Here is an 18,597-nt window from a genome sequence, read left to right on the forward strand (position 1 = left end):
TCTCCGGTGCATTTGTTGTTGGAATCAGTGTGGCTCTTAAAAGTAAGATTTATCATGACATCAAACAAAACATGTGTATATACGATTCCAATTTTTGTAGAAAGGCCGTCAGTTTTACATGTGTGTTCTCGGTGCCCTTTAATGGCTGCTATGTCGTATGAGTTATGCTAATTTTTGAAGGCCGTATGGTGAGATATAATTGTTAACTTCTACGTAATTTGGTTTCTAGGGGACAGATGTCTCATAAAGAGGCTGTACAGTAAGTTATTAATGGAGAATTAAACGGAGTCAGTATTAAACAAACAAACAAAAATAACCTTATTGAAAATATTATAATATTTGACCTATTTATCCTTACTTAAAAACATACAGCAAAAATTTTAATATAGGCAAGGGCAAAGAGCGGCGAAAGATACCAAAAAGACATTCAAACTCATAAGTCGAAAATAAACTGACAACGCCATGGCACAAAAAAAGTCTAAAATACAAGCAACAGTATACAAAACACAACATAGAAAACTTAAGACTGAGCAACATGAACCCCACCAAAAATCAGGTTGATCTCGGGTGCTTCGGAAGGGTAAGCAGCCTGCTACACATGTGGCGTCGTGTTGCTCATGTAAGTACAAACCTGGTGATAAGTCTAATTAAAACAAAATATACTTTGTTCAGACATTCTGCTTTAGCAGAAAGTTGTCAAAAAACTCCCAGAATGGTCGTATGTCAACGCTATCGTTCTTCCTCCTTTTGGTGTTCATGCGATTCCCCCAATTGTGTTCTTCTTTTCAATTTTGTTCTTTATTCGTATTAAGCAGACGTCCTACATTGACCTCTAAAGAGGGAGGAAGTAAGTGACCGGTGAATTTAACGTTTTGCTATCAAGTATTTTTCATTGAATTTTTTCGTTTTTTGACTATTTTAATCGCATTAAACGTAATATAAAGGATATTGCAGAGACAGCAAGCTAATCAGTTTTGACTTTTCTACTCTTTACACTACACATCCACACAATCTTATCAAACAAAAGTTTTCCTATTTAATTAAATGGTCGCTCGATAAATCTAATTGCAAATGTATTTGCTTCAACTCATATAAAGCTTTTTTCTCAAACGAAAAAGGTAAATATGCTAGATATACTTACTGGAGGTGTGATGAGAGGACAACATTTATGTACGTTTCGACAATAAAGTTTATCGACAGATTGTAGGTATTCCTATGAGCACCAATTGTGCCACTTTAATAGCAGACTTGTTTCTGTACTCTTATGAATCACAGTTTATGGCTAAACTCAGTAAAGACCCGTCTAAATTCCATTTAAATTCAACAACACTTACAGTTATCTTGATGATATGTTTTCGTTAAATAATCAAGAATTCTCTAAATATACTGCCGAAATTTACCCACAGGAACTTACTTTGAATAAATCAAATATTAACGGCAATAAGTGTCTTTTCCTAGATTTAGATATTTCAGTTTCACACCAGAACCTCTACACAAAAATGTACGACAAAAAGTATGATTTTTCTTTCACTATTGTTAATTTTCCTTTTTTAGACGGTGATGTTCCTCTGGCACAATCTTACGGTGTTCATATATCCCAACTTGTTCGTTATGCCCGTGTCTGTAGTGACGTTTTGGATTTCAATGAGCGTAATATATGTATTTTTAAAAGGTTAACAGTTCAACATTGTAGTTAGATCTTTGAATATTGTTTTTATTATTATAAAAATCGATTTTGTTATCAGTAAATTAAAATCATACTAAATAGTTATGATATACACATATGCACTTCAACGGTACTACAATCTGTCGATACCTTTATTTTGACATTGCACTAGGTCATGTTTTTCTCTGACTGTTAATAACGTCTTCACACTAAATTCATTGGATGTTGGATGTGTACTGGTTGATATTTTAGTCTTAGATACATGATTTTTTTATAAGTTTTTATTGGCTTTGAACTAGCTGTCAGTAACTGCGAGTACTCTCAGATCTGTACTAAGTGTCCTTTTTGTAGTTAAGGATGAGGGATAGATAAATACTCTGCCACGTCCGGTCTGTGTTTATGTTTGATGTTTTTCTCCTTTGTGTCGATCTGATGAGTTAAGCCTTTTTCAACTGATTTTTATAGTTTGTTCTTATGTTGTACTGTTACACCACTGATTTAGGTTAGGAGAGGGTTGAGCGATCACAAACATGTTAAACCCCGCCACATTATTTATGTGCCTGTAGTAAGGAAATATTGATATTTTTATGGCGGTGTATTTTGCTGAGAATAAAAAAAATTGAGAAAATTTTCAGGCTGAGCAAAATGAATTTACTCAGAAAGTTTTATGCCGCTGGGACCAGGGGTGCTCTCACGTATGGTAAGTAGATCCTACTCCACACCTAGAACCTGTCGTGTTGCTCAAGTAAGTACAAATTCAGTGATAAGTGTAATTCGCTGATGTCACATTCGAGGTAAATAGTAATTGTAGTTACGACAATAGGAACATTTCCGTCATCATCTCTGAAACAGATATTCCATAACGGTCAAACAACTCGTGATGATGTTCATCAATTTTCGAAGGACTGACTTCAACTTCACCACTTGAAAACCTTGGTTTAAAAACGTCCGTGTAAGTAGCAAAAGTATAATAACAAAAATACCGAACTGCAAGGAAAATTCAAAACGGAAAGTCCCTTATCAAATGGCAAAATCAAAAGCTCAAACACATAAAACGAATGGAAATTAAACAACTGTCATATTCCAGCCTTGGTACAGGCATTTCCTTATATAGAAAAAGGTGGATTAAACCTGGTTTTATAGCTAGCTATACCTCTCACTTGTATGACAGTGGCATAAAATTCCATTATATTGACAACAATGTGTGAACAAAACAAACAGACATAATAGGTAAAAATGAAAAAAATAGTAGTATAGCAGTCAACGTTGTGTTATAATCTTAATCACTATAAAAACAAACAAATATGTCAACAAAGAAAAAACAAAATGGCATATAGACATAGCACATAGGCAAAAATGAAGGACAAGAATACAAAAATTGACCATTGCACAATAACACAATGACGGGATGTATGAGTTCCGAGCCACGCCAAAGGGATATTACCAAAAAATGGACTAAACAGTAAGGGTAATAATTTACAAAGACAAAACAAGAACACTATAACACGTAATTAAGGTGATAAACAACGTCAGTACCTATAATCTATACTTCAAGACCATCATGTATTATTTGTGAAGTTGAATATTTATCAACAAGGTCTTGGTATCTTTCGATGAACTTTTTTAGAAGAAAGGACGAGACGTTCTATGACATAACCCTTATTCCTTAAATTTTCTGCTCAAACACTGGTGACGTTTTATAAAGTCTGACTAGCAGCTGCAAGCTCTTGAATACCGAATGAGTTGGGAAATGTATATCCCATACGCAGGTGAAGTTGGTATATTGCTACTATTGCAACACAATTTATCCAGGAAATCATAATAGATAACGCAAGCTCTGGAATATCTTAACAAAATGGAGATATATACTCCATATGCAGCTGCTTGCTGCTGAAATATTGCCGCACAGAAATGGAAAGATCACAATTGAAACAAGAGTGCATACACTGAAATGTCTTGCCTACTTTACTGATCATTGTTTTTATGTCCTAAATATAAAGTTTAACTACAAAAATCATATGAACTTAATATGATCAAAGAAAATGAGGCCAAGGTCAGATATATCAAGCCAGAAATACATGTACACCTTAGAACTATTCTATTCACCAAATATAGTTGACATATTGCTTATAGTATACAAGAAACAGACCAAACCATGAAAACTTTATATTGACCAATGAACCATAAAAATGAGGTCAAGGTCAGATGAATCCTGCCAGACAGACATGTACACCTTACAAAGATTCAATGCTTCAAATATATAGTTGACCTATTGCATATTGTATCAAAGAAACAAACTTAGCCAGGAAAATTTAACAATGACCAATGATCCATGAAAATGAGGTCAAGGTCAGATGATAAATGCCACACAGACATACAATGTGTACACTTTACAATCATTCCATACACCAAATATAGTTGACCTATAGCTTATAGTTGAAGAACAGCAGACCAAAACATAAAAAATCAACATTAAGCAATGAACCGTTAAAATGAGGTCAAGGTTAAATAAAACCTACCAGACTGACATGTACATCGTAAAATATTTCCATACACCAAATTTAATTGACCTATTGCATAAATACTTAGAAAAAACAGACCAAAAAACAAACACTTAACTTTAACCACTGAACCATGAAAATGAAGTCAAGGTCAGTTAACACCTACCAGTTGGACATTTACACCTTGCAATCATTCCATACACCAAATATAGTAGACCTACTGTTTATAGTATCTGAGATATGAACTTGACCACGAAAACTTAACCTTGTTCACTGATCCATGAAATGAGGTCAAGGTCAAGTGAAAACTGTCTGACAGACATGAGGACCTTGTAATGTACGCACATACCAAATATAGTTATCCTATTACTCATAATACGAGAGAAATAAACATTACAAAAAATCTTAACTTTTTTTTCAAGTAGTCACTGAACCATGAAAATGAGGTCAAGGACAATGAACATATGACAGATGGAAACTTCATAACACAAGGCATTTATATACACAGTATGAACCATTCAGCATGTTCAGGTCTTCTACCTTCTGAAATATGAAGCTTTTAAGTAGATTGTTAACGTCGCCGTCGCCGCCTCACTATCCTTATGTCTCGCTTGCTGCGACAGAGGTCGCAAGCCCGACAAAAATGAAATCATCTCTGTTGGTGTAAAGTTTTGTTCTCAACTGACTCTCATTGTCAATTTCTATATATAAGTTAAGATATGAGGCACATCTTCTTATTTTTATATTAACTGTATCTGTTGTATCCTTTAGTTCAAGTTCGATGGGAAAGATGCGTTCAACATAGCCACCAAACTTTGAGTTATTTAGTGAAAGGACATCATCTATATAGCTGAACATGAAGTTAAAGGATAATACTAGCATCTTTTCGTTCTTCCTAATAAGCTCCTGTATGAGGCCAGCCTCATATGAATAAAGGAATAAGTCGGCAAGAAGAGGAGCACAGTTGGTTCGAATGGGGTTATCGATTATTTGTTGAAAACACGTCTTTTAAACATAACAATTACGTTGTTAATCAAGAAATCAGTCATCTTGATAATGTCAGTTTCAGAGAGTTTTTGTTTGAGTCAGATGAAACTTTAGCAGGCATTGTACATACATTTGTCATTAATAGATCTACCAAGCGTAAATTGTGATAAACGGGGGGAAAACGAAGTAGGCATAGGCTTAAGTTACAGTGTAACAGATGTGCATACAGAGAGAGAGAAAAGGAAGAAACGAAATTAAAGAGAAAAACAAAAACCACAAAACGAGAAGTGCAATGCGAAATAGTGAGATAGATAGTCGAAATAGTACAAACGTATAAAATAATCTGTATCCTTATTTCAATAAATCACTTTGCTCGCAATATTTGGATTAGTTGACTACAGCATTCTTCAGATTGATAACGATTTTCAGTTCGTCTTAAGGGTAAACGTCTCCTGTAATGGGTGCATCACCCGCCAATGGAATCCATCATCAGTCAAAATATCGCATTTGGGAGTAGGACAAAATTGGTAACATTAGTAATTTAAAAGCGAAATAGTTGATTAATCATGATTTATAAATCCAAACCTTCCTTTTGTAGAAAGGTCCTTCAAAATTCGATACAAACGAAATGTTCAACACACACTAGATAGTCCCTTTACACCAAATATAGCAAGTGAAGGCGAATCAATGTGATAATTTGAACAATAAGAAAAATACCCATGTCAAAAATAAGTTCAAGATACAAATATAACTTGTAGAAAACAGAAATAGTCTATACATTTATCATCAAACTCACTCTAGAAACATGAAAAAGTGGAAATTCAAGTTTGACCAGCATAATTGGGATTTTCATTTTGTAACAATCAAACATTAGAGTAATAAAAAATCAAGACATTTGCAGACCCTGTGAAGCGTTGCCGTAAAATTTGTTTATATTGTTCATTGAGCTCGCTGCTCTTGGATTAAATGTTCAACATGTCTGGTGCTAAATGAGTATTTATAAAGCCCTTCGACAACATTAGTGCCCGTCTTGTATTTTGAATCCGATATAGAAAAAACTTTCATGTATGTTTTACATGTCAGGAAATACTACAATGGACTATTAGAATATTATTACTCATTTCATAAAACTGAGGAGGTATGTTATAAATAATGTCAGTATAGAAGAACTGACTACTAAAATAGCAAAAATAGTACAATTCTTTAATACTTTCATATACTAGTACACATGAATAGAATGTTATCTATACTATTAAATGAGAAGACCTCATTTTGTGTGTCGCTTTTCTTCCTTCCACAATAAATTAATCATCATGCCTCTGTGTCCTATAAGTACCATGCATAGTCGCATTTGTCATCCTCACTTATGATTATTCAGTTTGGGTTATTTTGGGAAGAAAACGAAAATAAAGGCGTCCGGATATTGTTTCCGTCATCGGACAGACTTTTAAGTCATAGACAAGACTTCCGATTAGTTAAAATTACACATACATTTCATTAAAGTACTTGGGGACAGGACAATTATTTTCGCGTTTTTTCTGTATACTATGATCAAACATATACTATAAATAAAGTGTATTTGCTATTTACTATTAATTCCAAGTTTACTATCCTCGGCGGTAACTGATATATTATATAGAGACTAATTCCAAGTTCACTATCCACGGCGGTCACTGATATATTATATAAAGAATCTCTATATAATATATCAATTATAGCAAATACACTTTATTTATAGTATATGTATGTTCATAGTATACAGAAAAACAGAAAACAAAAAATAACGGACTTTGGAAAAAAAGGGGAAGGCTAAAAAAAATGTCCTGTCACCAAATACCTATAACTTTTGATACCTTTCCTGAAATTCTCCAGTTATAAAATCTTTTACAAAAATTCATCCTACAACAGTTTACATACTTTCAATCACGCTCTAAATGCCCGCGATTTCTCGGGTGTGTTCTAGTAATCTTGAATCGTTAGGACACGAAAGTCGGTTGTGGTGTCACAATAACGACATAAACATGTTGAAATTTACATACTTTGGTCACTTTTCCCGTAGCCAAAAACGATAACGACATGCATTACCGTATTTATGAGAGACATGTTATGGAAAACATCGTTTTGGATAAGAATGTGACTCATATCTAAATATTGATTACACGATCTCGAATTAGGCACATTTGGCATTTTGCTGTTCGGAATGTTGAATATCTCAAAACACTAAAATTTTACTTATCCCTTGCATAAATTAATTTTGAAGCATGTGGCTAAATTTTATGGAATATTTGGTTTTCACTGTTTTTACAATCGTATTTGATTAGGCCGTCACTGTTTTAATAATAGCACCACTGATGAATCTTTTGTTGACAAAACAAGTGTATGCCGTTCCAAATTATAATTATGGTGTATTTGTTCAGGTTTTGCTTGAAAAGTAAAAATATTGAAGCCATAAATAAAGGCAACAGTAGTATACCGCTGTTCAATAGTCATAATTCGATTAAGCAAAAACAAATCCGGGTATCAAACTAAAACCGAGGAAAACACATCAACTATACGAGGAAAACAACGGAACAACAGAAACACTGAACTACAACAAAAGCAAACGCCAACATACAAAGAAACGGACTGTGTGATAACAACTGCCATAATCCTGACTTGGTACAGGACATTTTAAGAAAAAATGGTTGGTTGAACCTGGTTTTATGGCTAGCCAAACCTCCCGCTCAATTCGTTGTTATCTTCTAGGTAATTTGGTTTCTGGCGGAGAGTTGTCGCATTTGCAATCATAACATATCTCCCTATTTTTATATTTCAGGCAATATTTAAAAACGAATAAAAACTTATATCTGACAGACTATACGTTTTTGGTTGTATTCTTACATTACTTCATTTGGTGTCTGGATGATAGCCGTATCATTTTGCAACCATACCACATCTTATTATTTTTATATAAAGTCAACTTTAGACTAACCACTTATGTTTCGTTAATTTTATTTTTCAAATTGATTTGGCCTGCCATTTTTTTTTTCGATCGCCACTGATGAGTCTAATGAAGACGAAGTCTGTCGTACCAAATTATAACCCTGGTATCCTTGATGAGTTTTTTAAATACATGTTTTTATGTATATTTTTTTTAATTTTCTATCCTTTTTGCACTGATTAGTTTTCATGGTTTTGGCGTGGTGTATAAGATCACAAAGTGACAGCAACAATTCAACCCAATATATTTGTTTCTATCTAAGAAATAAAAAGTTTACTTGCGGTACTAATTTTCATACTATTTTCATGTGTTACATGTGTTAGATCTGCATTGTTATCATAACACGTTAGAAATATTGGTAAAAGTAAGCAAAGTGTCATTAAACAACCGTTACACTTTACATTTAGTGATTTTTCACCAGATTTTACGATTAAAATTGATTGCAATAAGATAATATTAAATGTTGATGACTTACGAGTATTTTTACTCGTAATTTTTTTGTGAAAAGAGCCGTTGGATGTTAAATGTCAATACATATCTCTTGTGTGAAATATATCTAAGGGTAAAGTTACACAAACAGATACGGTTGAACAATGGTTAATATATTCATGATATTGTCAATATTCCATTTATATTTTTAATAAAACAATGGAAATAAATGACCAGTAAAATGTAAGACAAGTCGACAAAATACATTTAAATTTAATATCATCCATGTGACCTCATATTAGATTCAAGATCCGGAACATTAACCACAAATTGATATATAGTAAACACCAGGTAGCTTAGGTAAGTACACACAAACACATATTATTAAGTAAACAGCGACCGACCGTAGATCAAGATGATGAAACAGTGTTTATTTTTTATATAAGGTTATACAAATTTGAGTGAATATGTTTTTATAAAAATCTATGTAAGGGCGTGTCATATATAAGCTGAATATTTTATCAGACCGTATTCATATGTAGTATCAACAGCTATATAAATATTTTTTATACGACATATATGATCATCCTGTAGGACGTTTTACTTGCAGTTGTAATATTTGCCATTTGCTCCTCTTGACTTACATATAAGCCAGGGTCATAGTGTATATTTTAACTTTGAAGACTTTTTTGGCAACAATTTTGTTTTCTACATACATAACTTTTTATATTTCCCTGGAGCATATAGTCCTTGAGTAGTCATATATAGTTTTTGGAGATAACTCGAGTGTCTCGTTATAATCATGAAGGTTTGGGAATATCAGTTGGCAGTGCCAGCTGTTCATTTGTTTAGAGCAGTTATGAAAACTTGGACTTAAGGACTTGTAAATTAAATACGAACTTTATAATGAAAGTATATTTTGATATATGATTTCTAACAAGTGTGAGTCCCGAAATTATTGATTTCATTCATTTATCACAATACAACTGTAACAGGAACCAACCATTTCTTTTTTCGCACTCATAGTTAGGAAGATTATTCCAAGTGCAAGAGAATACATTATTGGTTTATGTCGCATTAAACTTATTGACTGGACTAATAATCAATAATTGCTAAATGTTTACTTGGTAAGGACTTGTAACCTTAAACCAGAAATTATCATAGTAATGAAAGAACTGGTAACACTTTAAACAATTGCTGCATACTCATTGCTGTTCTGATTTACCTTCGTCAGAAAAGCCCTAACCAAAAAATGTAAAGTCCAGGGATGCATTAGGGAGCTACCATTTGATTTTTATGGAGGGGGGGCTAGGATGAAAAATGATGTCCTGCATTTTTTTCAGTTGTAATCTCTGTCCTGTCTTTTTATTTTTCACTCTATTCGGTCCTGCCTTTTTTTATTAGTTTATCCTGACTTTTTTTACATAAATTGTCATCCTGATTTTTTTTTTGCCAAGTTGTTCATCCTGCCTTTTTTTTTACTCAAAACTCCTGACCTGCCTTTTTTTCAAATTTCATCCTAGCCCCCACCCCATAAAAATAAAATGGTATGCTCATCTTAATACCTGAATGCGTGAGTGAGAATCTATATGACGAAAGGTGACCTAATAGAATAGCCAAATTCATCTAAAGTCAGCTTTGCCTAAGGGAGTAGGAACCTTAATTTCTTTTTAAATTTTTCAAAGAATCATTTAGGAAAAAAATGTTATAAATCATGCTAGTACCGAAGCACCGACTACTGGGCTGATGATATCCCTGGTGACTAGAAGTACATCAGCAGCAGCACCGACCAAATTTTAGAAAGTAAAAATAACAATTAATAAATGTGTTGCGTCCGAAGCACTGTTCTGAATTCACGTTCATCAAAATTTTGAATGACAGTGGAAGTATAAATACCTTGCTTTATTCGACAAAGTCCGATAAAAAAGTAACTAAGCATTTTGTCACATTTTATATTTTTATAACTTGCGCACTTAGTAAAATTAAATGTACAGTTTGAAATAAGTCGGAAATTTTAACATCCCATCAGAAACAACTAACTTTGGATTAATAATTCGTTTTTCAAATATAGAAATAAATTTTCCTTCTAATGGCATCCTCTAAGGCGTCCAGGCAATTATCTGGAGGAGCCATCTATCTGAATGGAAACATTTATACAGTGGCGAGTTCCGATTGGGACACACAGCCAAAGAATGCCATGGTGGTTCAAGATGGTATCATTATTTATGTTGGCTCTGACGGGGAGGCAAAGAATTTCTACACATCAGGTAAGAAATACTAATTGCAAAATACAATTGTTTAATCTGCATCGAATTTGCGACAGATCGATCCACGGCAAACAAACAAAATTAATATTAGTTTTGATGAAATTACAATTTTTTCTTTTTCTATCAGTTGATGTAGCTCACTTTTTTCACAAGTTTGCACTCAAATGCAATATTCATGACCGAACATCGATGAAATCAGATGAAAAAAAGCAGAAACTTTCACGAAGGAAGCCAATGAAACACCCACTCACTGAGCAACATTCATATATACCTTACAGAAAAAATAAAATAGTAAGAAACAAGATTACATTTTATACCCCCAGTAATGAGTATCACTTGCTTGATTGGAATAAAACTTATTCAAATGGAAATTATAGGGAAGGGTAAGAAGCCGAGGTAACTTGATTGTCCTGTTACTAGAAATATAATTGTTTTTGAAATATGGTTTCGAGATGGTAGATTAAATCCATTGCTTGATTAGAATGACACTGATATAGATGGAAGATGTAGGGATCGGAATGAAGCCTATAGTTTTGGAGCCATTAGGTCAAATTTCTAGGTCACTGTTACTAAAACTATTAGAATAAAAATTCTGAAAAATGGCTTCCATGTTGGAGCTTAATTTTACCTTTCTTTATTGGAATTAAAATAATGTACATGAAAGATTAAGGGAAGGGTAAAAAGGCTATTGATTATGGTATTAATCGACAAAGGTCAAGGTCACTGATAATCAAAATATTTTTATTTAAATAATTTCCTGAGGGTTGCTTTAGTTTCCTTTTTATGGGGATTTATAATAAAACTTTTATAGATGAAAAGGTGTTTACAAAAATACAGCACTCCAAGGTAAATTCAAATAAAGGAGAAGTCCATAAAACCTGACAAAACCAATTGCTCGACTATATCAACAAACCGAACAAAACATTTATATTCCTGACTTGGTACGGGCATTTTCCGAGGAAAATTGTGGGATAAACCTATTTTGATAGCCAGCTAAACCTCCAACCTTGAAAGTTACAAAGAAGGGGGTAAAAAAATAATCAGAATCTTGAATCAGAATGTCTAGATGAAACTCTTAAAAGTTTTTAACATAAATATATTTTTAATTTCAGTCATTAAATAAGGCATTGCCCCTCTGGAATGACAGAGTAGCCTTGGTCAAAGAACGCTTGTCCAATTCTTTAAATGAGTTAACTTTTCCTAAAAATATTTTGTAGTAATATTTGCCATTAGCTCCTCTGGACTGGCATATATTTTAACTTGTTAAGAGCAGTTATAAACTTGGACTTAAGGACTTGTAAGTTAAATACGAACTTTATGATGAAAGTACATGCGATTTATACTTCTTAGTTCAAGCAGTGTCCATAGTTTCGGACAATTAATACTATTATATAATTTGCAGGTAAATATGACATGTACGACCTAGATGGAGCTACTGTTCTTCCTGGTATTCATGACGTCCATATGCATCCTCTAGAGGCAGGTTCAGAGGTTGGTGGAACCTGCGAATTACCGTCTGACCTGTCTCCGGAAGATATGATCGATCTTATAAAGAAACAGGCACCAAAACAGAAAGGGACAAACTGGGTTCTTGGACATGGATATTCAATCGAAATGATGCTAGAACATATTGAAAGTGGTGGAAGATCTCCAAGGGAAATATTAGATGAAGCTATTCCTAATAAACCCGCTATCATGATGGAAGAAACATCACATTCCGTTTGGGTAAATACTCGAGCTTTATCATTAGCCGGTATAGATAGTCAAACTATCGACCGAGAAGGTGGTATTATAATGAGAAAAAAAGGAACTGAGGAACCAAATGGAATTTTGTTTGAAAATGAAGGCATAGAAATCATGGATATTGCAATGGCACCTTCAGCAAAAATGGAAAAATATAACTATGAAGGTTTGATGTATGCCTTAGATCAAATTAAAAAATATGGCATTACTTCTGTTTGCGATGCAAGAGTGTTTTGGAAGCAAGAACACCATAAAGCTTGGCAGAAAGCATGTGCTGATAAAAAGCTTACAGTCAGAGCTATTTTGGGATTTTGGGTGTATTCCAATATGTGCGATGAAGAACAAATTGAGAATTTGAAACAGCTACATACTGAATGCCACTGTGATGATGGCTGTCTTTTACGACAAAATCAAATAAAGATGTATTCTGATGGGTTACTGAACAATACTACTGCTGCTATGCTTAAACCATATATAAAGAAATTACACCTTAAAGGTCTGGATGGAAATACTGGCATGAACTATTTCACACAGGCTCGGATAGAAAAGTACATTAAGAGTTTGCAACATTTTTCAGACGAAAAACAATTCGATTTTCATATACATGCCATTGGTGACCGAGCCGTTCATGAGGTCCTGAATGCCATAGAAAATACAAAAGAAAACAATACACGTCATCGAATGACACATTTAGAACTTATAGACGAGGGGGATTTGGATAGATTTAAGGATCTTAAAGTTGTAGCCGACTTCCAAGTGTCTGGTGATTACACGCTTCCTTGTGAAAGACACAGCACAGAATCGGTTGTCGGCACGGAACGAGCTGAAAATTTTATTCCGGTGAAAAGTGTTGCAGACACTGGCGCCACAGTGACCTTGAGTAGTGACTGGGATGTAAGTGACCTGAATCCTTTTATCGGTATCCAGCATGCAGTCGAAAGGGGCCACCAGTCAGTTTCAATCAAACAAGCTATAGAAATGTACACAATAAATGGTGCATATGCCATGAGACAGGAACATATTGTTGGATCGTTAGAGAACGGGAAAGAAGCCGATTTTGTTGTGATCGACAGTGATGTGATGAAAATACCCAACTCAAAAATAAGTAAAATCAAAATCAAAATGACAGTCCTTCGAGGGGATGTAATTTATAGACACAAAGGAAAATATCCAAAATCTGCAAAACCATAAGTTTTTGAGACTTTATCGGGATTCATTTAGAGTCAAAGGGGAGCAATTCAAAAATATTGTAATTAACTGTGCAGTGACAAATAAAAAAAAAGTTGCTTAATTTCAGAGTGAAATAGATCGACTTACCTCACGGTTTAATATTCCTATAAGTATAGAATAAAAAAATAATTATATCATTTAAGCAATAATTTTTCACATGGTGTAGGTTTTTCTGAAATCGCGATAACGTGTTCAATGTTCGATTTTTATTTCTTTTTCATTATCCAACACGGGAACGGTTATAAAAAATTCCCGAACGAAAACAGAGCCATACGCACCCTTTCACCACACTCATGATATGCTGTGTTATTGATAATAAATGTCTTGATTTTTGTAAATTAGAATATAGATAATGAATGTGTCTAGATGTTTCACTTAGTACAGTTAATACTTATCATGTTTGTATAGCTTTCAATGTTATTGTAGAGTTTTCCGTGTGGATTAATTCTCTTCCATACTGGAATTGAACCGAACAAATCCGCAAAATATGAGGCAAACATGTCAAATTGGCTCAGTCAGTGCAAAAAAAGAGTAGACTCAAGTTAATTGGGATTATTCATTGTTTGAAAAATGTCTTCCTCCAACATTTGTCAAAGGCAACAGAAAAGAGGAAAAATACTCTTGTCATGGCTGGCTATCGTTTGGTCCTTTTCGATTGTATCAACTCTTCAATGTTTGTACAAAAAGTTTATTATTTTCAAATATTTTGGCTCCGGACATCACTGATCGATTGTCGTGTTTAACGCCACTTTCAGTATGGTGGTCAGCTATTAGGAAAACTGACAATCCTAGTCAATTAAGATTGGAGTCGAGCGCTCCTGCCACGTGTGGGATTCGAACTCACAACCTCAGTGTTGACAGGCTAGTAACACACTAGTTCGACTACTTTTACCACTCGGCCACAGTGGACCCTAGTACATCACTGAAGAGACATTCATTGTCGAAATACGCATATGGTGCCGTAAAATTGGTTAATTTAGAGTAAAAAAAATGCGGCAAGATAGTGTTTGTCACCGTCTTCTAGGCCAATTCGTTTTGAATATGAGACTACTATAACATTTTAAAATAGTCTCAGATGCAATCAGAAAGTTTCCTTTAGATCTTATACTTTATCAAGTTCATGTAAAAAGTGTATCAGCGTGTGCAAAACCGTTCCGTTATTGAACAAACTAGTCTTAGAACATGCGCTCAAAAGGCTGATCGCAGATTTAATTCTACAGAGAAAATGTGATAAACGATAAACGAGATAAGCAGGTAAGGTGTGTCGATAATATTTTTTAAATGTCAATAAGCTCAGTCTTATTATGAAATAGTGATTCAGAGATAAATTAATCATTCAGCATGCAGCACTGCTATAATTTCTTGCTGAACTGGCTTCACGAGTGTGGGCATGATGTTGGTTTTTTGTCTCTCCATAAAAACTAACAGATACAGATAGTGTACACAACTGTCTGTGAAAAAGAAACCATGATCATTTTCGTGGAAAATAAATTGATAGCGTATCGAATATCACTGGAGAGACAATAATTGTTAAAATGCTTTTGATTGGTATGATTTGAGGCATTTTGAAGTTTTTTGCTAACGTCTTCACATTGATGGTCTGGAAACTTCTCGTTTCTCTCTCTAAAAACAAAAACAACCCGCAAGTAGTCTCAAATCCTGACATGTTTGGTGAGCTTTCAAACCAAATGGAGACCTTTTTGAATCGAATATTGTGCAAGCACTTCATACCATAGTATCGGCACCGATACATTTTTATATCAGTATTCCTTTTTTCTTTTCGAATAGACATGCAATTGGTTTGTCAAATGTTACAAGAATATATACCTAGACAACTGCATTTGTAGATATCTTGTAGACTTTCCATGCCATGATAAATTCATCTTCCTATGTAAATTATGTATTGTTTGCATGTCTAGTACTTATCGAGCTTTCCAATCGTTTTAAGTCAAAAATTTGCTATAAATGCCATGCATTTTGTTCCGTTTTATACTAAGAGGGACACAAGTTTTCAATATGCGATTTATCCCTTTTTTTCCTTTCCTATTTGACTTATTTTCATAAAATCTTCATACAAGATTCTGTATATAATGTTGACTATAATTATGGTTTCTTTTTACTTTTGGGTTTACATATCAAATAGTGAGCCTCACCCTTTTTCCCTTGAAACTTGGACTTGGTGTTAATATAAGTGTACCCTTTTCCCTTTGTTATTCATTGAATGTTAACCAAACTTGATTAAAAATATCTATTTATTTACAATAATGGTTCCAATGTTATAGCACCAGATGCACATTTCGACAATTAAAATGTCTCTTCGAGGTCAAAATATTTGAATGTCCTAAACCTTATACAAACGTTAAAGAACTGGTAAAATCAAAAAGTACCAAAGTAAATCCAAACCTGAACAAGGACTCAGAGCTATGCATAATGGAATTACATTCCTTAATTTAAATGATTTCGAAATTTTAAATATTATAACTGGCAGCAAATTCAAATCAAACAATATCAGTAATTTCATCATGGCTAAAACCAAAGTACTGGCTGCTGGGTTGGAATATATTTTGTTATATATTATTGCCTATCATAATTTAAAATATAGATATTTTGGGTAAAAATTTCAGTAGATAAGGACCGATTAAGTCATTTTTTTTTATTAATAATCCCTATTTTACAAATATTCTTATAACATTCATATACACATTCTTATCAATGAATATAAGTTTATTATTAATATGTATTTCAGGGGCCGATACAGCCAATTTCAAAAGGGAGGGTTCCCAACCCAGGATAAAAGGGGGGGGGGGTTCCAACAAGATGTCCCCATTCTTATGCATTGATCGTCAAAAAAAAGGGGTGTTCCAACCCCCGGAACTCTCCCCCTGGATCCGCCCATGGTTTTTTCCATTTATTTCTTCACGTCTGTTTCTAAAAACAATAATATTTCCATTCCTTCATAACATTACAACCCCGAAACGGCTGTTAAAAGTAAGGGCAAACTGGCAGTATGGCCGAAACGACTGTGGTCGAACTGGCAGTGTGTTTGAAACGTCTAGCATAGGTTGGAAGAGGGTTTAAATTAAGATATCAAAGATACCAAGCATGGAATTTGGTACACCAGATGCTCGTTTCGTCTATAGGACTCTTCAGTGACGCTCGAATCAAAACAGTTGTAAGGTCAAATGAAAAACGATGTTGAAGAGCATTAAAAACCGAAAAAAATCCGATAAGTTGTGCCAACTGAAGCTATGGCAATCTATGCCTTGTGGTTTAAAACCTATCTGTTTCGAATAATTTCAACATTTCATAAACAGTACCTTTACAGGTAAAGACTATGTCATTGATATTTCATGTCCACACAAAGCTGACTATACTGGGCCGGTGATACCTTCGGAGACGTTCACAAGCAGTAGCATCGTCCCAGTGGTTGTTAGTCACTAATCTGTGGCAATCTGGCTATGGTGTAACAATCTTTACTCATACAAAACTTACAGAACATGAAGCCTTATTTCTTTTTATTTGTCAGGATGAAGTTTTGAAAATTGTTTAAAGTGTAAAACAAGAGTGCACACGCTGAAATGTCTCGCCTTCTTTAGTAATCATTGATATTATGTTGATAGTTCTAAATATAAAGCTTTACTACAACTATCAAATAAAGTTAACATGATCCAAGAAAATGAGGTCAAGGTCATATAAACCAAACAAGAAATACATGCACACCTTACAATCATTCAATACACTAAATATAGTTCACCTGTTGCTTATAGTTTCTAAGATACAGACTTAAGCAAGAAAACTAAACATTGACTAATGAACCATGAAAATGAGGTTAAGGTCAGATGAACCATGCCAGGCAGACATGTACAGCTTGCAATCCTTCCATACAATAAATATAGTTCACCTATTGCTTATAGTAATAGAAAAACAGACCAAAACACAAAAACTTAACACTGAGCTATGAACCGTGAAAATTATGTCAAGGTCAAATAAAACCGGCCAAAATGACATGTACATCATAAAATATTTCCATACACCAAATATAGTTGACCTATTGCATATTGTATTAGAAAAAAAGACCAAAACTCAAAAATTTAACATTGACCACTGAACCATGAAAATGAGGTCAAGGTCAGAAGACACCTGCCAGCTAGACATGTACACCTTACAATCATTCCATACACCAAATATAGTAGACCTATAGCATACAGTATAAGAATAAAATGCTCCGCTGGGTGCAGCTTGATATGACCGCAGAGGTCGAACCCTGAACAGTTGGGGCAAGTATGGACACAACATTCAAGTTTGATACAGCACTGAATTTGGATTGTGATTAAATATTTGACACAGCATAGGTTTATGACACAGAATGAATGTGGTCTAAGAACTAAAAAACCTATTCAAACCATATCATTATTACTTGCTTTTATATATAAATCAGAAATAACCAATTTAAAATGGAAAATTTTAAAGAAAAAAAAGGAAAAAAAAATCCCCCCTCAAATTTTTTGAACCCCCTTATGATTCATCACCCCCAAACTCAATCCCAGCCTTCCCTTTGTGGTATGGAACCTTGCAGTACAATTTCAGAGAGATCCGTACACTTAACACAAGTTATTGTCTGGAAACTAGAAAAATGCTTGTTTTTTTACCCCTTTTTGGCCCCAACTTCCTAAACGTTTATGGCAATTACCCCCAAACTCAAACCCAGCTTTCCCTTTGTGATATGGAACCTTGTAGTACAATTTCATAAAGATCCATACACTTACACACAAGTTAATGTCCTGAAACTAGAAA

General features: G+C 34.0%; 1 protein-coding gene across 1 annotated transcript; it reads left to right on the top strand.

Annotated features, from left to right (window-relative positions):
- Positions 1–8,880: 8,880 nt before the first annotated feature.
- LOC127701159 (putative amidohydrolase YtcJ) lies at positions 8,881–14,164 on the top strand. The gene is made up of 3 exons (XM_052204985.1): positions 8,881–8,923; positions 10,635–10,830; positions 12,233–14,164. Exons 2-3 carry the CDS (start codon positions 10,653–10,655, stop codon positions 13,762–13,764), a joined length of 1,710 nt encoding a protein of 569 aa, XP_052060945.1. The 5' UTR covers positions 8,881–8,923; positions 10,635–10,652; the 3' UTR covers positions 13,765–14,164.
- The last annotated feature ends 4,433 nt before the right edge of the window (positions 14,165–18,597 follow it).

Source organism: Mytilus californianus, unplaced genomic scaffold, assembly GCF_021869535.1.
Source record: "Mytilus californianus isolate M0D057914Y unplaced genomic scaffold, xbMytCali1.0.p SCAF_1, whole genome shotgun sequence".
Taxonomy (NCBI): domain Eukaryota; kingdom Metazoa; phylum Mollusca; class Bivalvia; order Mytilida; family Mytilidae; genus Mytilus; species Mytilus californianus.